General features: G+C 44.9%; 1 protein-coding gene across 3 annotated transcripts in view; it reads left to right on the plus strand.

The window, feature by feature from the left end:
• The window catches only part of SLC7A14 (solute carrier family 7 member 14), a 111,542-nt gene that overhangs the window by 49,647 nt on the left and 34,060 nt on the right, over positions 1–27,835 (plus strand). For all 3 annotated transcript variants that reach the window (XM_045037281.1, XM_045037282.1, XM_006936269.5), the window contains one exon: positions 8,046–8,502. In XM_045037281.1, coding sequence (XP_044893216.1) covers positions 8,199–8,502 — 304 coding nt within the window. In that variant the 5' untranslated portion in view covers positions 8,046–8,198. The remainder of the gene's footprint in view (positions 1–8,045; positions 8,503–27,835) is intronic.

Raw genomic sequence — 27,835 nt, forward strand, 5'->3', positions numbered from 1 at the left:
TGCCTGTTCTTGGCCTGTGCCACAAGAGAACAGCACATGTCAGGTAGGGATTGTTCCTTAGCCTGACTCTCAGAATGAGAAGACCTGTGGGGACTCACAGTCCACCCTGGGGAGAAAACTTGAAGCCAATGTGCAGCCTGGAGTAGAGTCATAGCAAGAGATAAACGTCATTGTTGTAACATATTGAAATTTGATATTGTTTGTTACTGCAGCAAAAGCTGATTAATGCACTCAATAACATTTTAGAAACAGAAAAAGAAACAACAAGCTGAATTGGAACAACCTCTTTTGCTTAGCTACTCAATTGTCAGAGATCCAAACTCTCCTTTAAAAGCATTCCAAGCAAAACAAAGCCAGCTGTGCCTGAGTGTCTGCATGTAATGTAAATGGGGTAGCACGTTGTTAAGTAATATGGGAAGTGATCAAAAATACTTAAAGTGGGTTCCATCAATCAAACATTTAGAAAATATATAACTGGGAAAATCAGCAGTCTCAAAGTCAGGAATCCTAGTTTTGAACTCAAGGGTACCTCTGAGTCAATTTGTCAGGCACCAGTATTGCATGATTTAGGACACCCATGTGCATACACACACACACACACACACACACACACACACGCAAAGCTAGACTGATCAAAAACATCTTCCTTACTGCCTTGTCATGGTCCCAAAATGTCAACAATGATAAACTGCAGCCTGCCCAAGAAGTATAAATCAAAATGTGATTGATCTAGAAGCTGTACTATGTGAGACAGTACTGCTCACTGAAGAAATTGAGGATGTTCGGTCTGGGGAAGATAAAACTCCAAGAGTTATGTTAGTTGCCTTCAAAAACATGAAGCCTGTTCCTGTAAGGAGATTAACCCTAATCTGCATAGATACAGGGAGCAAAACTGAGGATAACAGGAGAAAATTACCAGGACACAGATCTCAATTCCATTCACTAGGATGTTCTTTTAGAATGGGGCAGACCCTGGGACTCAGACACGTCTGTATCTTGCCACCCAGAATCAAGTTACAGTGACTGGCAGGCAAGCCCATCCACAGTCAGGGTGCAAACACAGAGCCGTATCCGGCAAGCGTGGGAAGAATAGAAGAGCAACAGAAGCAAGTACCTCAGCAGAAAATCCGCCACCAGAGACTGGCTGAGCGAGCCGCAGTGAGCAACAGGCATAGAGGTCAGAAGTGGAGCATGTTTTCAGGGATACGGTGATGACTGTAAATGAACCCACCATGTCCTAGGCCCCTCACAGCGTATGTACATCTTGGGGAGAAAAGTCAAGGGCGTAAAAGAATGAGTAACACCCAGAGCCCCAAGCAAATCTGCTAAGAAGCCCATTTCGATAATGAAACATAAGAAAGGAGGAAGCCATTCTCTGCAAGCACGAGAAAGAGAAGAACAAATCCCTTGGAGGAAAAATATCAGGGCACGGTGTGCAGCCAGAAGATACCCAAGGAAGTTTCAGCAGAGAAAAGCCCCTGGGTGAGGACTGGGCAGCAGGCCAAGGGTCTTCTGAGAACTGCCTAGGGAGGTGGAGGCAGTGAGAGGGGATGTCAGCAGTAGGGGACACTCAGACCTGGTCAGGGAGCAGGGTGATGCGAGCCAGTGCTCCCATGGCACCCACAGTGTGCCAGGCACTGTGCTAAAAGCTTCACACATATTAACTCCTTTGCCCCTCACCACAACCCTGTGAGCTAGGTACCGTTATGATCCCATTTTATAGATGGCAAAACTGAAGCACAGAAAGGCTTCATTCAAGGTCACTTAGCTAGTAAGGGCAGAGCCAGAATTTGAACCCAGAGAACTCTACTACTGAATTATGTTCTATTTTATTTTATTTTATTTTATTTTATTTTATTTTATTTTTAAGAGAGAGAGCATGTGAGCAGAGGAGAGGAGCAGAGAGAGAGAGAGAGAGAGAGAGTGAAAGAATCTTAAGCAGCCTCCATGCTCAGCTCAAAGCCCCATGCAGGGCTCAATCCCATAACCCTGAGATCATGACCTAAGCCAAAATCAAAAGTCAGATGCTCAACTTACTGAGCCACCCGGGTGCCCCCTGAATTATGTTCTTAACCAGGCACCAGAGGCTCATCCCAGAGGAGGAGAAACAGCAGACTGGCGAGGAGGAGGGGTAGTGCAGGACCCCACGATATGGGACAGGGGAGGGCCTCAGAAGGCCCCTCGAGATCCTGAAGTCACCAGGTAGGATTCATCAAACCAGGCACCTTTTACTCTAACCGAAACCTCATTTTGCCAGGGGACATTGATTAGAAGAATTCTGTAGCAGTCATAACTGTCCAACTCTATGAAGGGGCCGCTTCGATCAGCCCATGTTTCCCACTGCTCCAGATGTTCGGGCAAAGGCTGGACAACTGTTTCTAGGGGACGCGAGGGAGGGATTGTTGTAATCCCTCGGTGTTTTCGCAAAGTCAAGCTAGAATGATTTTTGGCCGTTTGCTGTTTTGTTAGTCTTCATTTCCTTCCTCTCCTCACCTCCGAAGGCAAGCTCCAACCTAATTCGATAATCCTACCTCTTCAGTGAACTTCTGAGCCACGATTGTTTTCACCCTGACACAAGCCTGCTTTTACCATCATTATTCTTGGAGTCCACTGAACCCTCAACCACCCTGGCAAACACCACAATGAGGACTCTCTCCTCCCAGAGGCCCTGTAAGCCTTTCTTAGTTATAGCTGTGAAGTATTTTGAGAAACTTGAATTAAAGTGCTAGAGAAAGCACAACACACATTTATTGCTCATCTTGGAAAGACAACAGCAATGAGCTTCCAAAACTATCTTTGATTAACATAATCTAAGGGTAATGAATATGGATATTGTCAATAGTCACTTCGAAGCATGTTTTCTCGTACATTTTGTTCTCTCCAGTAAATTTCCAACCAAGAAAGAAAATGCCCCCAAGTTCCTGTTTGCATCAACAAAGCAAACACTCAGAGGAATTACGCAGAGGGAATAGAGCCAGGAAGGAATGCTCACCACCCTCAACCTTTGTTCCAGTTGGTTCTCTATGTTTTCACCACACTTCTAATTATCTATCAAATAAAAGCCCTCGCCTCCCTAACAAGCCTGGCTATTTCTCTGTGTCCTTGTGACAGCTTCTGAGGAAGGCTGATCAGAACTAGTGTCCCAGAGGGTGTCTCTAGACCGCACAGCATCCGTAGTCACTGCTTGCAGAAGGCAGATGCCAAAAAGCCCAGCTTCCTGCCCAAAAAGAGAAATAGAAAGTACCTGTCAGACTTGTGGCCCCATGTGGGAAATGACAATGTATTTCATGGTCCTCCAGAGAGACAGAACCAAGAGGGCATATACAGATACATACGAGGGGATTTATGATGGGAATTGGGTCCCATGTTACGGAGGCCAAGAAGCCCCAGAACCTGCTATCTTCAAGCTGGAGACCCAGGACGGCCGGTGGTATGATTCAGTCTGAGTCTGAAGGCCTGAGAATCAAGGTGGAGGGGCCAGTGGTAGAGAGCCCTGTCTGCGTCCAGAAACTCAAGAACCAGGAGCACCAATGTCCAAGAACAGAAGATGGAGGTCAGTTCCAGCAAAGACTGTGAATTTGCCCTTCCTCGGCCTCTCTGTTCTATTCCGGCCCTCAACGGATCAGAAGATGCCCACCCACACCAGGGGAGAGGATCTTCTTCACTCAGTCTACAGATTCAGATGCTAATCTCTTCCAGGAACACCCTCACGGACCCAGCCAGAAATCATGTTTCACCAGCTATCTGGGCATCCCTTTGCCCAGTCAAGCTGACACAAACTTAATCATCACAGGAACTATCTGGTTTTCCACACCTAAAGCTTTAGTCTTCCCTGGTGCCATAGGGCAGTGGACCCGACTGTGCCTTGCTAGGACGACCTGGGGAGCCTTAAAGAATCCTTACACCTAGGCCACACCTCAGACCGATTAAACTGGAATTTCTGGGGTGGAAGCCAGGCAGCAGTGTTTCTGGGAGAACCCTGGACAATTCCAGCACGCAGCCAAGATGGAGAACCACTGCAAAGGCATCAGGAGATCAGAAAACCCTTTTACCCTCCCTCAAAAAGCCGACATTAAGGCCACCTGCATTTACCACTGGCCTTCCCTGCCATGGGGCCACTCTCCTCATTTCTAACACAAGTGACCTAGGAGGCTCTCCCTGGCCTTCCTGACAGTTTGTCCCCACACCTCCGTGTCCCCTGTCCTCGTGCACAGGTCCTGACACAGGCTGCTGTGGAACTGCACTGGTGATGGTTCTCTGTTTGCTTGTCTGTCTCCTCAGCAGCAGGGCCACACCTCTCGCACCTTTCTACTCCATCCTGGAGCTAACTTATCATCAGGATGTGATTGTTCAGTTAGCTGCACAGCAGCTATAATGAGCTTTTAAAAACATAAGTATAGGGGTTCCTGGGTGGCTCAGTCGGTTAAGCGTCCCACTTCAGCTCAGGTCACGATCTGGCAGTTCATGAGTTCGAGCCCCACGTGGGGCTCTGTGCTGACAGCTCAGAGCCTGGAGCTTGCTTTGGAGTCTGTGTCCCCCTCTCTCTCTGCCCCCTCCCCTGCTCACACGCTGTCTCTCTCTCGAAAATAAATAAACCATTAAAAAAATAAAAACATAAATATCATCATATCACTCACCTGAATAAAACCCTCTGGTGGCTTCTCACTGTGCTCGCCGCAAACCCCAGCCCTCTTTTGGCTTGCAAGCCCTGTGAAGGCTGATCCTGCCCACCTCAGGCAGGAGGATGGGGAGTAAGGACGTGAACTCTGCAAGCAAGCACCGCAGGACCAAGTGCAGTGCCATGGGCTCCTCCACCCTGGAGAAGTTACTGGACCTCTCCCGACCTCCTCTCCAAAGGCGGATTTGTTGTGAGGATTAAATTAGCTGGCACACGGTCTAACAGGGCACTGGAATCCTCCCCACCCAGTCCCAGACTTAGTCCCAGGAATGAGCCACAACTGCTCTCCCCCTGGGAGCGCTGACACCTGGCCCGACTGGTTCCCCATCGTCACTCAGGAACCAGGAACCAATGTCATGGCTACACAGACCCTCTGTCACCCCTTTGGCAGCCCGTTTCATATCCTTCATGACCCGTGTTAGTTTGCTGAGCTGCTATATAACAAAGCACCACAAATGAGGTGTCTATTGTTTATTTATTTTTGAGAGAGAGAGAGACAGACAGACGGAACATGAGCAGGGGAGGGGCAGAAAGAGAGAGAGAGAAAGAGAGAAACGGAATCTGACACAGGCTCCAGGCTTCACACTGTCACCACAGAGCCCAACACGGGGCTCGAACTCACAAATCACAAGATCATGACCTGAGCCACAGTGGGATGCTTAACCAACTGAGCCACCCAGGCACCCCCAAACTAGGTGTCTTAAATAGAGAAACATATTGACTCCCAGTTCTGGAGGCTGGAAGTCTGCGATAAAGGTGCAGCAAGGTTGGTTCCTTCCTTGAGGAAGATGCACATTCCGTGGCTTTCTCCCGGCTTCTTGTGGTTTGCCAGCAAATCCTTGGTGTTCCTTCGCTTTTTTTAGATGCATCGCTCTGACCTCTGCTTTCATCTTCACTCTTCATTCTCTCTGTGTCCAAATTTCCTCTTCCTACAAGGACACCAGTCATAGTAGATTAAGTGCCCACCCTATTCCAGATGACCTCATCTTAACTGACCACATCTATAACAACTATTTCCAAGTAAGGGCACAGTCTGAGACACTGGGGGTTAAGACTTCAACATACAAATTTGGGGGAACACAATTCAGCACACAGCATATCTATTCCTCTTCCCTCCCTGGAATGACCTGGTTTTATTTGTCATCCTGTATGTTGTATTATATTCTTTCTTCACTGAACATTATTGTTTATGTTGTCCAATTTTTCTGCAAGAGAATAATAAGAAAAATAATAAAAGGCTTTTCAGATAAGAAGCAAAAACAAACCTTATTCCTTGCATTGTGATTTGGGTGTTCACCTTCTCCCATGCTAGACTTAAAGGTCCATGGGAGCAGGAACCATGTCTTTGCATCCCCAAGCCTAAGACCATGCACGGCACATAACAGATGCTTGGTCCATGCTGAGTTGAAATTAAATAGATATGTACGTTAAGTTCCCACAAGAGCTCAAGTGAAGCAATTGTCCTTGCAGTCTTGCTGGGATATATGTGACATGTTTTCTCACGAATCTGGAAATCTTTAAAAAAAAAAAAAACCGCTGACACTTCAGGCTCTGAAATGACTCTGCCATATACAATGGCACTCTCCAACTATAGTGATATTTAAGATATGGTCAAGAATTAAAACACAGCATGAAGCAACATTGTCAAATCTAGCTGGAAATTAAACCATTAGATCTATCATCTTCCAACCCCTGTGAACCAAACTGCCACATTTCCCCCGATTCTTCTAATTAAGGTTGTGTTTGCAAAGCCTTTAGAAGCAGACGAGTGTTACATTAAGTGCTAAGCAGTATTAATTAATCATATTGGTAGATTACATGGGCTGATACTTCTTGTAAATGTAAATGTCCTAGGCTTGTCAGCACAGTTCTTGGAAGCAATGTTCAGATGTACTCTAGAAGTTCTTTATAGAATTGTAAAAAGCTCCTGGCTTCGTAGTTTCTTATCATCTTGATATTCTCCACTTTGTCAAAACTTTGGAAACGGTCTAATATAGTAGTTCCCGGTTCTATCAGGCCCAGCGCCTCTTTTCTGTATTGAAGATTTATTATACCTCTCTTTAATATCCTGAAGCAAAATGCATGAAAAACTTGCCTATATGTAACATATTTCAGTATGTAAACACTCCAGCAAGCACACATGGGGCTGTCAGATGCTCTCACTATATTAAGAATCCCTGTCCGTGTGCCAATTCCAAATGGTAGGTGTGCATGTGAGATGCAGTACCATGGGTGGTGCTGGAAGGTGGCCTTGAGTTTCAGAAGCAGTGAAGAACTCCTTTTTGGTTCCAAACTAAAGAATTTACGATCATCCTTCAATTTACTCTATAGTTGCATTCCTGGAAAAGTCAACGTACTTGTATTTTAAAACCATCCCTGAAAACCCCCATATGTTTATATATATAAAAGAGAATTAAGTTTGGGGCACCTGGATGCCTCAGTCAGTTGAGCGTCTGACTTCAGCTCAGGTCACCATCGCCCGCTTCTTGAGTTCTGGCCCCACATCGCGCTCACGCTGAGGTCAGTGCAGAGTCTGCTTCAATCATCGGTCCCCTGCTCTCTGCCCCTCCCCCGCTTGCACTCTCAAAAAATAAATAAAACATTTTTTAAAACTAGGTTTTAGGTTTAGATCATCATAACCAGAATTTTCACCTACAGGAATGTCTGTGAGATCACTGAAAATTGGATGACACCATCCCACCCAGTTAGCATCTCTGGGGCTCACCCACCAAATGCAAGGAACACCTCCCGCTTTCTCAATCTCTGAGAGCAAAAAAATTGCTCAAAACCTTCTCATTTCGTTTGAGAACAAAGTTCCAAAAGGACTCCATGGATGGGACTGTCTCTCTTAAGAGTCAAAAATCTAATTTTACATCTTTAGATTTTAAAAAAAGAGGATATTGTGTCCCCAAAGAATATGCCCCAAATCACAGACCACGCCTTGGCAGAGTCAGGTAGGAAGCACTTAAGAATTTGGACAAGCGGGCATTTTCCATGTGGCAGGTATTATCTTATGCTCTGTTTAGATGCTAATCTAATCTTCACATCAACACTAAGCAGGAGGCTCTATTATCCCCATGATACAGGTGAAACTGAAGCACAGAGAAATGAGATAACTTATCCAAGGTCCTACAACAATAAGTAGCAGAGCCCTGACTCAGACCATCTTCTTCAGAATGACTTGGGGACACAGTGCAAATAACAGATTGTTATTTAGGACTGGAGGAGACACAAAGGGGGAAATGCACCCCTTCTGCATTATGAGAACACAAGATAAACCAGTTCGACCAGTTCAGTATACTGACCTCCAAATGAAAATTTGTTCCTGCTTGGTCTCATCTTCTTCCTTCTTGTGTTTTTCCTGCAGACATTCATGCCCAGGAGAAGATTGCTTTGGGTCCCTCTGGACCTTTCCTAAAAAGAAGATCCCCATTCACTAGATGAGTTCCAGAAGCATCCACTAAGGCTTCCATCGCTCGCTTCCTTCAGTTGACCTTCACCGTAACCCCTCTCACACAGGATGAGTGGCTTCCTTGCCTCCCTGGACCCCCGGCGGGTGCAGTGGGGGGCGGCCTGGTATGCCATGCACTCCAGGATCCTGCGCACCAAACCAGTGGAGTCCATGCTGGAGGGAACTGGGGCCACCACAACCCATGGCACCAAGCTAGCCAAGGTGCTCACCACCATGGACCTCATCTCACTTGGCGTTGGCAGCTGCGTGGGCACAGGGATGTACGTGGTGTCTGGTCTGGTGGCCAAGGAAATGGCAGGACCTGGGGTCATCGTGTCCTTCATCATTGCAGCTGTTGCGTCCATATTATCAGGTAAGTGCCTCAGTACAGTGAAAGGCCTATGGAAAGTGCACTTGCCAGTCTGTTACCGCTCATCCCGCTCTTCTAGAATATTGAATGGTGAGATGTAAGAAGTGTCACCAAAGAGGTCATCGGGCTCCTTTTTTGCCTTGACTGCCAGGGAGTTCAAGGCTCAATTACATAGCTTCCTTTTTCTTTGGTTTTTCTATACAACTAATTATTCTGGTGCCCAGCTTCCTCCCAATTTCTCTTTCCCTGTCATGTCCTAATGGCTCCGTTTTTATTATAACTCTCCCTTTCAATGGAGGATAGGTCAATCCCTTGGTGGAGATGTGGATATAGCTAGGATTATAAATAATACATAAAGGATAGGCAGAGTAGCAAAATGACAAGTCACTAAATCTGATGTGATTGGGACTTGATGAGCCAAAAACTGGCATTGTGACACCCAAGCAGGAGGAAAGCAAGCTAGGAAATGTAAAGCCATCGTGAGAATCACAACGCACCATCTGCCACAAGCACTTCAACAGATTGTATTCTACAGAGGTGGTTCAACGAGCATTATCTCTTTCCTTGAGAAAGAATCATAGAACTCATTTTTTTTTTAAATAAGGTGCCACGACTTACGCATTGATAATTTGTGAAATGGCTCTTCTATTTTCCTTTCCCTCTTCGCTCCTTGTCTCTTGAGCTATGGTCCACAGTATCTTCCCAGGAATGGGTAAACAGGTAACTTGAAACAGAAGGAAACAACACTTCCTGCTTCCTGATCATAATATTGTGCAAGCCCGAGGCTTTGCTGGGGTTTTGGTGGTGAATCAGGTGGGTCAACTCACATCCTGGCAGGGAATGCATGGTCTCTTCCAAAGCTTCAGAAGGGGTATATCAGGATTTCTGTGTACAAATGCACACCATCATAAGAAAAGTTCTACATTCATATTGTATATCCAGACTGAACAGCCCCCATCCACGGGGTGTGCATGGACCAGGAACACACAACCAGAAAGTGCGCTAGTTTATATTTGACATCTTTGTAACTTAATGGCAGAAATGTTTCCAGACTGATTTTATTTATCTCCCATCATGGCTTACTTTCCTGTTGGTGTTACAACTATCCCTTTTCCTGAAGTTATTCTCTAATATGCATGAGTAGCCTAATAATTTCCTTCAGAAAAGAGAACTTTTTTTCTTGGAGATGAAAATAAATCATTCCCACGGATGAATTTTGTGGATACCTCAAATGCTATTAACCTCATTGTGTTCATTTTCAAACTTATTTGGCAAAGAAATTATTTGGAGGAAGGTGCCAGATTCCTATTCACCATAAATCTAGAGACCTAGAAGTGTTTGCATACAGACCAAAATAGTGATAGTGGGATAAAAGGCAGACATATAAACAGGGCTCCCATCGAAGGCACAGGGCAGGTGACTGAGTCCCGCCTAGTTAATGCATACTGCCCTTTCTCCTCTTGATCCGTCCTTTTATGACCGCATCCCCAAACCACAATGATTCCTGCAAGCAAATCACCCACATCTTATCCTTCACAGTGCTACATTACATTTAGAAACCAGCACAAGGTTCAGTTGCATTCTGGGAAACTGCCTCCCTGCCAAGGTGCCCATGATGCTATATAACCCAGACTTTTCTGCTGCTCCTGTGGAGGAGACCCGGCCAGCACTGTGCTGGAGCTAGCTTGCCCCGGCTGCCAAGATCCTTAATTGTGCACACCTCTCCCCACCTTTGCATCTCCTCAAGGTTATGTTGTTAACTTGGAATTGGCTACAGCAGTAGTATTTACACCACAAAAATTGGCAAAGGCTCCAGGTAGAGTTTGTTTGTTTTGGTTGGTTGTTTCACCACCGGCCCGGTCCACTGAAAGCCCTGGAACTGCCCAGTAACTGGTACCTTCACCACTGCACCAGGCACCAAAAGAAAACTCTGTCTCTCCCCCAAGGAGAGACCCCCCCCCCCAACATGTGGCTGCATCCACAACACTTCTCTATACTCTGTGACTGAGGCCAGCCAGAATTCTCCTACAGGCCCCAGCTAGAGCCCAGGCCCAAATAACTTGTGTCAAAATTAGCATTTTTATAACAGAAGTCTTCAACCAGGCGTCTCATTCTGTGATCCTTTGTCACTAAACTAAAGGAAGTCCCCCCCCTGCTGCCTTCTTTCCACTCCTGTGTCGTCATCCTGGTGTCGCATCTCCCTTGACCAAACTTGCCACCACTTTCTGCCTCACGATAATCAAGCTCCCCTCCACCTTCAGACTTTTTAACACCTGCTCCTTCCTCCTTCTGACCTTAACCAAAACCTGGCTCAACTCTGAGGACACCATTGCAAACACTGAGAAAGTGCGTGAGAAGGATAGACATGTAGCCAAAGAGCGGGATATTTGAAGCTGAGATTTTGGAAGTGGTACAGCGATCAGTGTTAGACCTGGCTCCGCCGCTAACTGGCCGTGAGACCTTGAGCAAGTTCCATCACTTCTCTGAGCCTCAGTTTCTCCGCTTTGAAAACGGCCATCATGCCACCGCCTTCGCAGAGTTCCTGTGAAGATTCGTGACGCCAGTGAGCACCAGCCACAGGGCCTGGTACACGGCCCTCGACACCTCCTTCTTATCATCGTGTGCCAAGCCCTGTGTTCAGAGTTTGCCACACGTTAACACATTTAAGAGGCAGCATACCCCTTCAAGGTGGGTTTTATTACTTTCACATACGAGAAAGCTGAAATTTCAATAACAGAACCTAGGTTCAAATTTGTTATACCGGCAAAATAGTTTTCAGCACGGACTATGAATTTAAATCACCTGGGGAGCTTATTTTTTCAAATCGTGGTTTGGCAGAGAAAGGTTATAATTACATGCAGTAAAATCTACCCTTTTAGATATACAACTCTGTGAGTCTGACCAACGCATATCATTGTGTAACCTCCATATAATCAAGATACAGAAGCATCCCATCACCCCCAAATAATTCCTTCATGTTACCTCTTTGCAACGCTCCTCACGTCCACCCCTAACCCCTGGCAACCACTAATCTGTTTTCTGTCCCTATGCTTTTGCCTTTTCCAAGATGTCATATAAACGGAAACACTCAGTATGTAACATTTTGAGTTTGTTTTCTGTCCCTTAGTATGATACATTGAAGGCTTATTCATATTGTTATGTATCAGTGGGTCGTTCCATTTTATTTTTGAGTAGTATCCCATTGTATGGACATACTACAGTTTATTTATCCATTTACTAGTTGAACGTGGAATTTGGTGGTTTCCGGTCTGGGGCCGTTATAAACAAAGCCATTATAAACATTTGTGTACAGGTTTTCGTGTGAACACAGGTTGTCAGTTCTCTTGAGTAAATACCTAGGGATGGAAGTGCTGGATTGTGTCTTAGGTGTAGGTTTAACTTCAAAATAAACCGCTAAACTCTTTTCCAAAGTGATTGTATTCTTTTTCATTCCCACCAGCCATGCCTTTGATTTCCAGTTGCTCCGTTCCTGGCCAGCCCTCAGAATTGTCAGGTGTTGCTTTGTGTTGCTGCTTCGTTTGTTTGCCATTTTAAAAGGTGAAGGAGGGTATTTCAATGTGGTTTTCATTTGCACTTCCCTAACTGCTAATATTTCGAACATGTTTGTGTGTGCTTGTTTGCCGTCTATCTTCTCTGGTGAAGTGTTCAAATCACTTGCCCATTCTTTAATTGGGTTCTTCATTTTCTTAGTACTAACTTTTAAATTTTTCTAATATATTCTAGATACAAGTCCTTTATCAGATATGTGATTTTGTGAATATTTTCTCCCAGTTTATGGCTCATCTTTTAGTTTTCTTTTAATTTGTTGATTTCTTTTTAAAAATGCCCAGGTTCCACCCCCAGGGATTCTCATTCAGTTGGACTGGGGCAGAACCTGGGGAATCGTATTTTTTTTTTTATAAGCCTCAGAGGATTTGAATGTGGAGCCAGAGTTAAGAATTACTCTGTCATAGGGACCAAAACTTAACTTTTGCTGCAGCTATGACCTACGAAAATAGAATATAGATGTTAAGATATAAGCTGGGGCGCCTGGGTGGCTTCAGCTTAGGACATGAACTCGCGGTTCATGAGTTCGAGCCCTGTGTCGGGCTCTGTGCTGACAGCTCAGAGCCTGGAGCCTGCTTCGGATTCTGTGTCTCCCTCTCCTCTGTTCCTTCCTCTCTCTCTCTCACACACACATGCTCATGCTTTCAAAAATAAATAAACATTAAGAAAATTTTAAAAAACAGATACAAGTTATTTGGCCAGCAGATAGCAGATTCTTAAGTGATTTTCATGGCCCTATGGCATCATCACCCATGCCATGCAAACCAGCCTATAACCTGAAACAAATCTGACTAAGGGAGAAAGCCACTTCCTCTACAATTTGACAAGACCCAAAGTTACAATAACCTCCCCAGGTGCTCCTGCCAGTCATGCCCCAACACCGTAACCACCCACAGCCCTATCACAGGTGGATGGAAAGTTATCAGAGGAAGCAGCTTGTGCTGTAACCTTTACCCTTTGTCCATAGAGTATTATCTACCCTTTAATAGTTCAGCAGGCCCCATGCCCAGACCAGACCTAAAACACCCTTTGAATACACCAGATCGAATCAACCAGATAGGAGAAATCGTGTTCCTTTATGATTCCCACCTATAACGTTATTGAGACACTGAGGGACAGAAGCAGGATGGCTTACAGAGGTTCTCTAATTCAGTTGACTTAGGAGGAAACACAAAGCAAAGCCACCATGCCAGTGACACTGGGCCATTCAAAGTTCTAAGAGCCTCCTATGAACTTGAGTGAGGATGCCTGCTTTGGCTTTTTTTCCTAAGTTTATTTCCAGTTCTCTCTTAATATTATTAAAATTGAACCTTAAATAGAATGCAGGTCTGAATGACTCCTAAGCTCATGTGGATCCTACAATAACCCTTAAGGCCCGTAGCTCAAATGGTTTTGGTAGGGATTAAGTGACAGTGTGCATACATCACATCAGTCCCCAGTCTGATGCATGAAACCAGTAATTTCTATCATCTACTCCTAAGAAATAGTTGACAAAAATCTAATAAGACGTGGTTCAGTACAGATGTATTGTATACCCACCATCTACCAGTTCTGGGGCAGTACCAAAAACAAATAAGAGATTGTTTCTACTCTAAAGGACCCATTGTTTATTGATGCAGATGAACACCTAATCTGATAGGTAACTATGGCAATGATAGTAGTAATAATAGAAATAAAGCAGAAGGGGCACCTGGATGGCTCGGTCAGTTAAGCACCCGGCTTCAGATCAGGTCATGATCTCACGGTTCATGAGTTTGAGCCCCTCATCAGGCTCTGTGCAGACAGCTCAGAGCCTGGAGCCTGCTTCGGATTCTGTCTCCCTCTCTCTTTGCTCCTCCTCTGCTCATGGTCCCCTGTCTCTCTCTCTCAAAAATAAATAAACATAAAAAAGTATTTTAAAAAAAGAAAAGAAATAATAGCAGCAGCAGTAGCTACTATTTATTGAGCACTTACTATATACCAAAAGAGTTCTAAGTGCTTAACACATTATTTTACTTAACCTTCACATCAACTCTACGTGATAAGTGGTGTCATTATCCTCATACTACAGATGGAGAAAACAGAGCCTTGTGAAAAGTTTGGTAACTTGCTTAAGGCACCTGATTAAGAGGTGACAGAGCAAGGAATAGAGTGAAAGCACCCTGACTCCAGGGCCAAATCTTAATCACCTTGCTGCTAATCGGCTACGGCGGTAGCGGATTAGGGTCAGATTCCATCACATACAAAACAAAACTAAAAATGAGAGACAATTTCACTTCTTTCCTGTGTAGAAAGAATCCGGAGGGAGGCTGGTATTGTGGCTCTGCAGTCATGGGGACTCAGGCCCCTTCATCTTTGGTTCTAACGATGAGGATGCTTGCCTTCCATCCTCAAGATGACTTCAAGCCCCAAGATGGCTGCTGGAGCTCCAGTTGGTACATTTGAGCTCCAGAAGTCAGGAAGGAGAACAGACAGTTGAGGCAGGTCATTTCCCATATTTCTGTCCCCCTCCTTTTTTAAGTTTTTTTAATGTTGGTTTATTTTTGAGAGAGAGTGTGTGTGTGTAAGCAGGGGAGGGGCTAAGAGAGAGGGGGACACAGAATCCGAAGCGGGATCCAGGCTGCGAGCTGTCAGCACAGAGCCCAATGCAGGGCTCAAACCCTCTAACCGTGGGATCATGACCTGAGCTGAAGCCGGACGCTTAACCAACTGAGCCACCCAGGTGCCCCTCAGTCCCCTTTTAAGAAACTTCTTCAGAAATCCTTCTCTATAACTTACAATTGGCTGAAACTTGGACACTTGGCCACAACAAGGAAGGCTGGGAAGTATAGTCTTCAGACAGGGTATATTGCCAACCCCAGTATCACAGGGGCTGTGTCGATGGGGAAGAACAGGAAAACTGGCTGTCACTGCCACATCTATAGTGGATGCATAACCTCGAAGCCCTCCATCTTGCTGAGGTCAAGTTGTTCTGAAATATTTAAATAAAATTGGTTCTAATTCCCAGTAACGTACAACCGGAAACTCTAGAGTACCCCTCAATAAACCTAGGGAGTTGCAAGGCTTACTTTTTCCTAGTTCTGCCGACTCTGAATCTCTGCTCCCATGGAGTCTTCGCCTCCATTCTGCATTTCATTAGCTTCTGCCCATTTTCTTTACCTCATCATGCAACCAGATGAACTCCAATCCCTCCTCTCCCCAAATATCCGCAAGACAAAATTGAATATGCAGTGGGCTTTATAGAAAGTTTGGGCCAGACACCTTTTGGGATGAGCACTGGGTGTTTTATGGAAACCAATTTGACAATAAATTTCATATATTGAAAAAAAAAAGAAAGAAAGAAAGTTTGGGCCAGAGACGGGAGCTATAATACAGTCCATCCCAGCAGACCACAAACTTCTAATTGAACGTAGGACTCCAATTCTCCCTGCCTTTAAACAAGTCCACAGACTCTCTCTTTTCCTTGGGTCCAGCCTCCAGCACCATTAATGGGCAGCCTTTCTCCTTCAATCTCACCTTCTTTTCCCTTGCTGTTCCCTGTCAAGCCCTAAAACCCTTGTCCATATCTTATCCAGAGCAGTATACTATCTCTCTATCTCTCTACAAGTTCATCCCCACCATACTCCAAAGACTATTGTCCCCTAACCAAAATGGCCCATCAAGATAATTCATTAAACAAAGTGGGTTCTTAAGGGAGAGACTTGGGGGCCAAGCAAGAAGGTTGGAGATCACTTGTTCGGCAGAGAAGTTGAGCAACGTGACCAGATCTGTAATGTATTAATATGGTGGAGAGAGAGCAAGGGTGAAGAAACTGGCCATGCAGTTGTACAAAACAGGCAAGAGACCATGAGTGGAGATCAGAAGGAAGCTTCAGACGGAGAGGATGCGGGCATGGGTGGACAAGGGAGGACGGGGGGAGAGGGATAAATGCTCTCTGTGGCTGAGAAAAGACGTAACACATGAGAGTGTTTTTGAAATAATGTCATTAGAATAACGGATTTACAGCACAGTTCTGGTGACAGAAAGTGAAAGTAGAAACAGAAAACCCAAGGAAAGGGGACCTCCACAGAATGCCACCAGGGGCAGTGAATGAACACGTGTGTGCAGAACACTTTAGGCGGGGCTCCCGCACAGCCCCACGGACACAGTGGGGCGAAGAGTGACTTTATCTCCTCCCTCAGCTGGAGGAGCCAGATGGTCAGAAGTTAAAGTCACTTCCTGAGAGGCAGGCAGATATTTAGTGGCAGGGCCAGAACTCCAACCTCAGCCTACAGGACTCCAGAACTCACAGTCTTCCATTTCAGCAAGTGCCTCTGAGATCTTTGAAGCCAACCATCTGAAAGGCAATACTGGGGGCGTCTGAGTGGCTCAGTCGGTCTGACTTCAGTCTGACTTTGACTCAGGTCATGATCTCACAGTTTGTGAGTTCGAGCCCCATGGGCTCTGTGCTGGCAGCTCAGAGCCTGGAGCCTGCTTCAGATTCTGTGTCTCCCTCTCTCTGCCCCTCCCCCACTCATTCTCCTCTCTCTCTCTCTCTCTCAAAAACAAATAAACATTGAAAAAAAAATTTAAGGCAATACAGGCCAACATGCTGAGTAGCCTTTTCTTGGCATTCTTAGTTTATGGTTTAGCGCTAGCATTTATCATTTGTATTTCCTGCCATCCTCATTCACTCTTTGGCATCTTCTAATCCATCATCACATGAGAGTGTGGGAACAGAATCCTTGGGAAGGCGGTAAGGGGCACAGAGTTCTGTCAAGCAGATGCCTTCCCCACAGGCAAAGCTCCCCACTCTCTGGGCTGGGCCTTCACCAGTCTTCAGCAGAATATCCTCACTCCAATATTCATCTCAGGCTGGATTTTCATGACCAAGGAAGATTTCTAAAGATTCAGAGTCTATATAGATAGTCTGCTCAGTTCCCTTGTCTTGTTTTTCAGAACAAACCGTTTTCCCGTCGTCAAACTGAAGCCAAACTAGAGAGGTGGACACAGGAGGGTGGGTCCTTTTGCACTGCTGGTCGTTCTCAGTGATCTAGGATCACTCATTCATTTCACAAGCTTGCATCTATGCATTTGCCCAAACATACCTGAGCACTGCTCTCAGCCACCCTGGTGAGGGGAGAGGTAGAAACACTGAAAGGGTAGAAAGGAAAGGCAAAGATGAACAGATACGTGCCAGTCTTCAAGCTTCTGGAAAACTAGCTCTCCAAAATATTGTCCAAACACACAGCTCTATGTCGAACTCTTAATAATGATAGCAGCTTCCCCGATGTTTGTGAAGTCTCTAAGCCATAGCTTAGGAAGCACGTGATAAATGTTAGTAATTATTATTACTATTGTTTTTATTGCTATTAATCAAATACTGTGCCCCAGGCACTGTGCATATATTACCTCATTTAATGCTCTCAACCTTCCTACTGGGAGGAAGAGACACTATTAGTGTCCCCATTTTATGGCTAATCATAACAGCTAAAGCACTGAGGACTTCATGTGCCTGGCTTTAGCTGCACACAGCTGCAAAATCCTCCCAATGAATCCTACAAAATAAGTGATATTGTATACTTATTCTGCAGATGATAAAACTGAGGCCCAGAGAGGTATGGTGACTTATCCAGGCCCATAAGGCAGTCAGTGGCGAAGGCTGAATCTAAATTTGATTCTGCCTGGCTCCAAAGGCTATTACCCCTAACCTGCTTCATGCAGACACATCCCCCAAATTTAAAAACTCACCAAAGAGAATCAAATGAATCAAGGACACTCTCACCCTTACTGAGGTTTCAAAAGAGCCTGCAGCTCACTCTGTTCTATTGATCAGTTGAGCACTTTTCTAGATCATAACTTCTGTAACCCAGGTCATGAAAATGCTTTCTAAGCTCAGCACCTTTCTGTCACCTGTCAGCAGTGAGAAGGGTGTTGTGAAGTTCATGTAACTCTTCTATACAGAGCTGGATTGACAGTCCTGTAGGAAGGATGTCAGTTACCAGTTCAGAGAAGGTGAGCGCATTTTAATACAAATTTACAAGGCTCTCAAATTGCTGATTCTGAAATGAGCTTCCTCCAGCAAACCGAGGAGGACCGGGCTTGTTTTACATCTTGTACAGCACCTGGTAGAGTAGACAGTGCAGAGCAAGGGCAGCTAGCATGGCCATGGGAGGGACTGGTCACCTGCTCTGGGCTCAGCACAGCCGCTGTGCTGCAGAACACAGGAAAGAAACCAGGAGACAAAGGGCTCAACATCCATGCGAAGAAACAAGACAAGCCCGCATGAAATAGTCATGAGCACTGCAAGAGACCACAGGGCCCAGGACAGAAGTCGGTACATCCGAGTCCTAGTTCCAGCTCTGTTTCTCAGCAGCTCGGGACGCTGACCTCTTGACTTCAGTTTCTTCCTCTGCAAAAGGAACAGTTCAGATTAGATTGCCTGTGTGAGGACAACAAAAGAACCCAGGGAGGGGAAAGATCTGTAAAGAAAGACACAATGTCTCAACTTTCCACAGGCACTTTCCAACCCCATGTAGCAGCCAGGCGCCAGATGCACTTAGTCCCTGGAATGGATCTCCCTCACTTCAAGCCCTGCTCTGCTACTTACAATCTGTGTGACTTTGGAAACATACTTAACCTAGACCTTCCCAAACAGGTTGCCCGAAGTTACAGGTGGGCCACTGTATTGAGCCCTCAGCCCTCGGCACAGCTAGCAGGTGGCAGAGACCCCAGGCTATCACCTCTACCTGTGAGCGGCCTCGCCCTGTGCCTGCTGACCTCCCTCTCTTGTCTGCATCATAGCCCATTTAGATCTTAGATTCATCATCTGTAAATGGAAATAATAATAGTTTCTACTTGGGAAGATTGTGTATGTAAAGTGCTTAGTAGAGCCGGTGCACGTAGTAAATGCTCAGTAAATTTGCCCGGATTATTACTACTGCCAACACTATTAGCCAGATCTCCAACCTAACAAGGCTAGGTTGGTTCTTAGTGCAAATGAGCACCCATCTTTCAGATTCTGAAGCCCCTTGGTGCACACCTAGTAAAAGACCCAACGGTCCTGCCTCCTATTCACCCTTTCTCCAGATGGACCTTCCACAAAGAGCATTCTTTTGCATCTGAAGGTATATTCCCAAGAGCAATCCTCATCTCTACCAGGATAACCCCCTTCCAAAAGATTGTGCTTCAAAACGTACAGGCAGGCTGTGCCTTAGAAAACAAGTACATGGATACATTTAACTACAAATTGTGGTAAGTGCCCTTGAGGAAATTAAACAGGGTCCCGTGAAAAAGTACTCTTTCTGAACAAGGGGTATTGAAGCACTGGAATGGGTGCTAGAAGTGAGTAAGGCAGGACTGCATGAGACAGCGGGAAGAGACCTCGCCCGGGACAAAGCAGACTTCGTGCACAGCGGCTTGGAAGTTCTGCAGGTGCCAGGCACTGGCTCTGTGCACTTGGTGTCCCTCCTCACATTGCTAGGTCCCCTAAATCCCTAGTCCCTGGCCCTGCTCCGCCCTCCCTGCATATTAGCCCTGTCTGGGAAAACGGAGATGGCACCCTTCTTCTTAAATGAAGGGTGTCTCATGTCTCTGGGAAGATCCTCTACGGAGAATAGATCCAGGCCCATGAGAGATTCAGCGTGTCTCATGCTCCCGGGCATCTGCTGAGAATGCAGCCCATCCCCGGGGGAACCCGGTCCCACCTGCCCATGAGCTGGGCCGAGGAGCCACACAAGGGCTCGTGTGTGTTCTCTTAGGACTCAGCTTTGACCCCCTCCCACTAAGTCCTCAGGGCAGGGAGGGATGGCCTGGTCCCCTCACAGAGCTTCTTAGGTCTGTCATCCTTGTTGGTGCCACTTTCATCTGCTTTAGAAATGGGGACACTGCCTACTCCTGGGGAGTGGTGAGCCGGAAAATACCTGGGTGCACGAGAATTGCTGGCTGTCCCTTGACCCCTGTTCTCTCCTTTCTGCACAAAGTCTTTCTAGCCCGGTTATCAGAGTCATCTGAACGGGGCCAGAGGCCTCATGAAGAAAGGTTGAGCAAGAAAGCAGGAAATTTCTCTCCACTCTCACAACGTCAGCTGGACTTGCGGGAAAGAACATGTGTTTCCAGATTAAAGGTTTAAAACCTAAGAAGGAACTTTTCCAGGTTCTCATTTAGAAGTGAATTAGAGGAGAAAAAAAAGAACCAAAGCATCCATCAAGAAGTGAATTGGGCACACGTAGGGCTTGGTCTAGACTCCAGATGATTTCTGGTATCCCTGCCAACGCTGACTCTCTAAAACCATGAGCCAACTGTTCTTGCTTCCAACCTCTTCTCTCCCATCCCCAAGGAAGAGGTTCCTGCAGAAACACTCAGGAGGCTACTGCTAAGAAAGTCTGTGCGATTCCCTTTCCTCCTCGGTAATAATTGCCATTGCTCCCACTGCCGGAGTGCCCACCACACTCCAGAACGTGTGCTCCTTTGCAGACCCAGGCAACCTCACAGCAGGGATCACCATCGCCACTGTCCAGATGGGGAAACTAACGCCCAGTGAACCGGGTGCCTTACTCAAGGCCACAGTTAGTAATAACTTCAGTTGCCGTTTATTAAACACTTACTGTGTGCCAGGCACTGGGCAAAGTGATGTGTGTGCATTATCTCATTTAGCTGTCAAAACCACTCTCTAGACCTCTCTCCAGATGCTGTGTGGCTCCTGTGACACTCACTGCTTCTCCTAAAGCCAGAGACGGGCTGCTGTTGTTGGCCTCGTCATTTGCCTACAGCTTACCTGGGCATCAGATGACAAACTGTGTACAATGGGTCTGGCACAGGTAGATGCCAACAACCAGGTGCCTTTCTCTTTTGTAACTTCTTTTTCCCTCCGAGGCTGCCTTTGACATTACCCTGAGGTCACCTACATAGAAATGTTAGCAGCAGAGAAAAGAGCTGTCCCCGTCCACCTGCCACCTCAGCAATGAAGAGGGACCAATCTGGGTCAGAATATGGGATCAAGGAACAGCTAAGCCTGTGGGTCACTTCGTTGAAAGCAACCACGGGTGTTATTATTATTACCGTCTCCATCATCATTTGATAAAGCAATAAAACTAGTATGCACTAATGATGATAATTAACAATAGCATGGCCACACAATATAATACTCTAATCCATCATGCTATGGAAATCGTACCTCCGACAAACCTTTAAAGTCTTTTCACAGAAGGAGATCTAGAGAAGAGAGTACACAGATAGTCTGGTCACATTTAATCAGCAAATTATGAAACTTCCTCGACATCTCTCAGGGGTCACTTCTCTGACTATGAGAACAGCTTCTTTCCTCTCTGTGTAGGTGTTGATAGATTGGTGCTCTGGTTTAGGCAACCTGCGAGCCCTCTTTTCCCCAACCCAACTTTAATTGGAGCCCTGTCAGGTTCAGTAACGAATAGTGTCACACACACCCTGATCAAAGATGCTACCCCTCCTCTGAACACGGGCTCCTACTGTCCCCCTAAGGCCCTGCTTTGGCAGAAAAATGATGTCTCTTCTTAGACGCAAAGAAATGGGCGTTCCCAGACAAATTGCTTTTCTTCCAGACGCATTTGTTAGAACTGCCCGGACTTCCCTGACAGGTGATGGAGTGACCAGGGTTCCTCAGGTAGATGAGACAGGAGCAGGGAGGTGAGAGGAAGAGACAGCCTGATGGGTTTCTCCTGGGAAAAGAAATGCACAATTTTCTTGGCTAATCAAGAGCATTGGAAAGAGGACACGGGGGCAGGGATCACAGGGTCCCACAAACCAGGGGACTGAAGAGATAGATGTTTCTGAGAATCCAGCAGCCTGCTTCTCAAGGGCAACAGCAATGATGGTGATACTTCATTACTTGCCATCTGGAATCCGGTGTCACAAAGGAAACAAATGTTTCCGAGAGAATCCACACTCTATTTCTCTCTGAGGTCCTGTGATTTCTCCCGATAGCCCACTCCCAATCCACATTTATGCAGTGCTATCACCCACAGCGATATAGTCGTGTCTTAGCCCGGCTGTGAATCTGTAAACAGAACAAAGATGTCTTCAGAAAACTAAGAAAAGGACAAAGAAATGAGTTAACAACCATCTCAGCAAAAATGTTGTATTTGGTGAGGACTTGTTCAGGCCTAACTGGTGTGGTGCACAGGTTCCATCCAATGGCTGATTCCACCCTGTGTCTGGGAGACAGAGCAGATGACTGGCACTCCGGAGGAACCGACTTCATGAATGAGAATCACTGAGAGACGCATGTTCAAAATAACTGCACCGGCTTGATGTCTGTGACCAAGAGAGTCTGATTGACCTTGTGAGCAACACTCCCGATGTTACTGATCCCAGAGGCCTGAATGAAGCGGCGGCTTGGCAAACTGTTTTCTTGGAGACTCCGCCCCCTCCTTCTCATATCTCCGGATACCTCTTGCCCTAGAGACAGTCCTTCTGGCTGTCCAAAGACCTTACTTTAGAACTCAGTTTTGCAGCTCTTTAAAGCAGCTCATGAATTTTCCCCCATCCCCCCGCCACGACTAATATCTCCTTTCTCGTTTTATTATAATGTGTTGGGGTTTTTTTGTCTGTCTTCTCCGCGAGACTATAAGACCCACAACAAAGGGACTGTATTCTTCCCACTCACCTTTAAATCTCTAAAATCTAACATAGAGGCATAGAGATAGAACCTTATAAATGTTGTGGATGAATGGATGAGTTGGAAAGCTCCTAGAACTGCGTATCAGTATATGCACGGCTCTATCACTAATTGAAGGTGCAACGTCAGGTCTGGGGCTCAGTTGCATCAACCATCAAGGGAAAAGCCCTGATGAGCAGGTGACACGCACCCCCCCCCCCCCACTGCGCTCAGTGCGGCCCCGTGAGTCCACAGAGGAGGGTTGGCATTTTGGGAGGTATGGGATGAGGGGGATCCTGAGCAGACCAGCCTCAGGCTCCCCACCCCCTCCTCAAACAAAGCCACCTTGCTTTTACTTATTTATGTATGAGACTCTTAAAGAACACTTGTGTGCGAAGAGGTTTTTACAACCAAGACAAAGCTTTAAAACGAGACAAGTAGATGATTGAACAGTTTTTTCTTTCAGCTAGATACCCCCAGTCTATTAAGAAGATCCCACTCCTTCAATCACTTGATCCTCAGTTCACCTCTACAAGACTCATCCTCCTCAATCCACAAAGCAGCCCACGCATGCCATCCAGCTACCCCCTTCCATCTGCCTGAGATCACCCTTTTCCATTTCATTCTGCCTGGAAAAGCCCAAGTCGCCCTTCAATATGAGCTCAGAAGCCTCCCCTTCGTCACTACCTCCCCAGAAACCGAGGACCGTGTTCTCTAAGAGCCGCTCACCCCACTGGGTTCCCAGAGCACCTCGTAAATACTGATAGTACTGAAACTGGCTGCATGGAATCATCTGTTTATTAAACTCTTTCCTGGTTGGAATCCAGATGCTTCAAGATCAGGAGATTTATGCCTCTGGTATTCACTTCAGTGCCTGACATAGTAGGCACTTAACTGTGTGCATCACTTAAAGGAAAGACATTAGGAAGTCAGAAGTTATTGTGGGAAATCAGTAAGTTAGTTGATAGGTAAGTTAGGGAATCAGTCTGTAAGTTAAACTGCATGTTAACGGAAATCCTCTCTGTATCTGAGTAGAGTAATTGGCATTCAAGTGTGAAAAACCTCTAGATTTAATCTTTCCAGGTGAAAGTATTTTAAAAAGTACTTATGTAGACAATGGTTTGTTTTGTTTTGTTTTGTTTTGTTTTGTTTTTTTAGCGGAATGTGGAGGGAATATGGTTCTTGATTGGAGAAATCCTTCTCGAACTTTCACCTACACCCAGCTGGATCTTTCTCTTCTACACCTCTTAGAATGGAGGAGAATCTTCGCCTCCTGGTTCTCGAGTGACAGGAAGCACATGTAGAGGTTATCTTGATGATTGGCAGTAGCATATCAGGCAGTTTGGAAAGTTCGACATCCCATCTAGGCTCTCTGGGAGAATTTAATGTAAGGCCGGCTGATTATATCTATATGCGATAGAACCACAGATTCTCTGAGTTGGAAAGAAATCCACTTCGAAAAGGACCAAATTTCTCTAAACTCCAAACCATGCATCGTTTATAGGGTACACGAGAGATCAATAGAGAATATTTCAAATAAAGAATCCCCTTGGTATCTTATCCCAACCTTCTTTTCGATGTGTAAGTCCTAAGTTTGACTGCTATTCAGGCTGGCTGGTTGTCAATTTAACAAAAAAATAGTTCTGGGCGTAGAAATAAAACAAAACACTAGGGATATGACAAAATGAAAAGAAGGGCATGTTTACAATATACTTAAAGAGCTGATAAGTTGAAAAGGATACCTGAGTTTCAGGCTATGAAAAATCACTCTATTCCCTCTTGTCCTGCTCAAATGAACCCCTATATTTCTCAAGGACCTGGACTTGCCAACTCTGAACAACCCCATTGGGAAACTTTCACCCAGTGGTCTGCACCATCTGTACCCCGACGTTGTACTTCATGATTTTCTCCAGCCACACAGCTATACCTTTGAAATCAATATATCTCTCCCTCTCCAATCACTTGATGGTTAGCCAAGGAATGCAGAATCACTTTGACAATAGCATAAAGCAAATATGACTAGGAAGATAACCCTAGGGCAAGAGATTTTTTAATGCATTACTAAATTGAGTACAGATTATTTATAAACGTTTCTCTCATAGTGATTCTCCCCCCTAGTACAAATCAACTTTAGGTAATGAATACTTTGAAATTCTTCCTTTGCTATCAAATAGTTCTAGAAATAAACTAGAGATAATGTTTACCTTCCTACACACTTATTTTTTTCTAGTGATTAAAATTATATATTTTTTTTAAGTTTTTATTTAAATTCCAGTTAACAGGGGCGCCTGGGTGGCTCAGTCCATTGAGCGTCCGACTTCAGCTCAGGTCAGGATCTCGAGGTTCATGGGTTGAAGCCCCACATTGGACTCTGTGCTGACAGCTTGGAGCCTGGAGCCTGTTTCGGATTCTGTGTCTCCCTCTTTCTCTGCCCCTCCCCTGCTTACACTCTGTCTCTCTCTCTCTATCTCTCTCTCAAAAATAAATAAACATTACAAAAATATTATTAAATTCCAGTTAACATACAGTATAATATTAGCTTCAGTTATATAATTAGTGATTCAACACTCCATACAACATCTGGTGCTTATCACAACAAGTGCCAATTCCTTAATCCCAATCACCTATTTAACCCATGCCCCCCCCCCCAACCTCCCTTCTAGTAACCATCAGTTTGTTCTCTGAAGGTAAGAGTCTGTTTCTTGGTTTGACTTCCCCTCTCTCTCTCTCCTTTTCCCCCACTTAGTTCCTTTTTTTTGTTTCTTAAATTCCACATATTAGTGAAATCATATGGTATTTGTCTTTCTCTGACTTATTTTGCTTACCATTAATACTCTCTAGCTCCATCCTTGTTGTTACGAATTGCAAGATTTCATTCTTTTTTATGGCTCAGTAATATTCCATTGTGTGTGTGTGTGTGTGTGTGTATGTATATATATATATATATATATATATATATATATATATATATATACCATACCTTCTTTATCCATAAGTCAATGGGCCTTTGGGCTGTTTCCATAATTTGGCTATTGTAGATAGTGCTGCTATAAATATTGGGGTGTCTGTATCCCTTTGAATTCGAGTTTTTGTATTCTTTGGGTAAACATCTAGTAACGCAATAGCTGGATCATAAGGTAGTTCTATTTTTAACTTTTTGAGGAATGCTTACTATTTTCCAGAGCCACACACTTAATTTAAATATATATATATATCTCCCCTGAGTGTGGAAGGTAAACAAAAGAAAAGTCACTTCTAGTAAAAATAATATTTCAGTGTGTAGAAGCTAGAGCATAAGAACAATAGGAAACGTAACGAAGTCATCAGATGTCTGCTGTCACTTGTAGAACAACTGTGAACACAAGTCACATAGGTGTGCTGTTGGATATTCAGAGACCATGACTTATGCTGCTGTTGATGATGTGGTTTTCCAAAATAATGACCAACTCTTAATTCCAAACAAAACAAATTGCAACTGTCCCTCAATTTACCCAGCTGTTGCAGCCCTGGAAAATTCGATGCATATAAAATCATGAAAAAAAAAAAACTTTGTGTTAATATGTAAAATGGAGATATGGGCACCTGGGTAGCTCAGTCAGTTAAGCATCCCACTCTTGATTTCGGCTCAGGTCATGATTTCACAGTTCATGAGATCAAGCCCCGCATCAGGCCCTGTGATGACAGCACAGAGCCTGCTTAGGATTCTCTGTGTCCCTCTCTCTCTGCTCCTCTCCCCAGCTCCTGTGCTCGCTCACTCTCTCTCTCTCTCTCTCTCTCTCTCTCAAAATAAATAAATAAACTTTAAAATGTATTAAAATCGGGGCGCCTGGGTGGCACAGTTGGTTGATCGTCCGATTTCGGCTCGGGTCATGATCTAGCAGTTTGTGAGTTCAAGCCCTGTGTCAGGCTCTGTGCTGACAGCTCAGAGCCTGGAGCCGGCTTCCGATTCTGTGTTTCCTTCTCTCTCTGCCCCTCCCCCATTTGTGCTCTGTCTCTTTCTGCCTATCAAAAAAATAAATGTAAAAAAAGTGTTTTTTTAATGTATTAAAATGGAGATAGATTCAGGCTCAGAAATTATAAAAAGGTTTTTATAATTTATAAACTTGTTTTCATAAACAGGTCCTTTGGGACCCTCAGAAGTTATGTAAGACACAGGAAAATGCTTCATTCTGTGGGACAGTCCCACACTGCAGAATGTCTAATGGCTCCCTACCCATTGAATGCCTCAAGTGTCCACAATCATGAAAACCTTGGACACCCCCACAGATTTCCAAAATTCCCCCTAGATGGCAGTACTACTTTTGCTGAAAACTACTGGTTTCCAGTATTTTCTCCTGAGCTGCCCCCATTGACTCAAATGTTTGAAAGTTGATTCTGGCTGTGAAACCAAAGAATGGTAACACTAGAAGGGACCCTAAAGTTTATCTATCTGGCCCCTTCACTTTACCCATGTTAGGTAAGTAACTTGCTCTTCGACACTCAATTATTATATAATCTAAGATAAAAACCGAGGTTTCCCTTTCTTTGGTTCTTGTTTCTTATTAAATTAGAAAGATACTTTTGAATATGTTTCTCTTACACACCATAATTTGAAAAAAGTGGAGTGATTGACAACATTTTCCAGATTGGGTTTTTTCTTTTTCAGGACATTTGGGGTTGAGATCACTTACTCCTCACCACTGAGGTTCAGTGCCAGGCTGGATAGTCTCTAATGCCCACTAAAAGCCTGGATTCTTGCATACAAATAAATCAGAAAGATGCAAAAATAAAATCCTTTACAATGCATCCAAAAGAATGGTCTCTAGGAGCAGAAATTGTCTTACCTAGTTAGTGTCTCATTTAGTTTTCCTGCTGTTCTTCCCAAACTCCACCTATCAGAATACAAGCTGGACCTTGGGAAATAAACAACTGATGTCATATGCTCCTACACTGTGCACAGCTAAGGGCCTCTTCCTCTGCCTCAGGACAGCAATGCATTGGCTCCTTTACAAGACCTAAGTAAGACGTGGCTATTTGCTAATTACCCTTGGCGAGTTGAGTTCTGATGGTGAATTGGGAATTTTTACATCTAATTTGGCAGATCAAATATTAAGGAGAGAACCACTGATTGCCCAAACTTCAAAATATTGCCTCTCCAAATTAAATTTACAATCAAATCAATGTCAGTTTCAAAAGCGT

This window comes from Felis catus, chromosome C2 (genome assembly GCF_018350175.1).
Source record: "Felis catus isolate Fca126 chromosome C2, F.catus_Fca126_mat1.0, whole genome shotgun sequence".
Taxonomy (NCBI): domain Eukaryota; kingdom Metazoa; phylum Chordata; class Mammalia; order Carnivora; family Felidae; genus Felis; species Felis catus.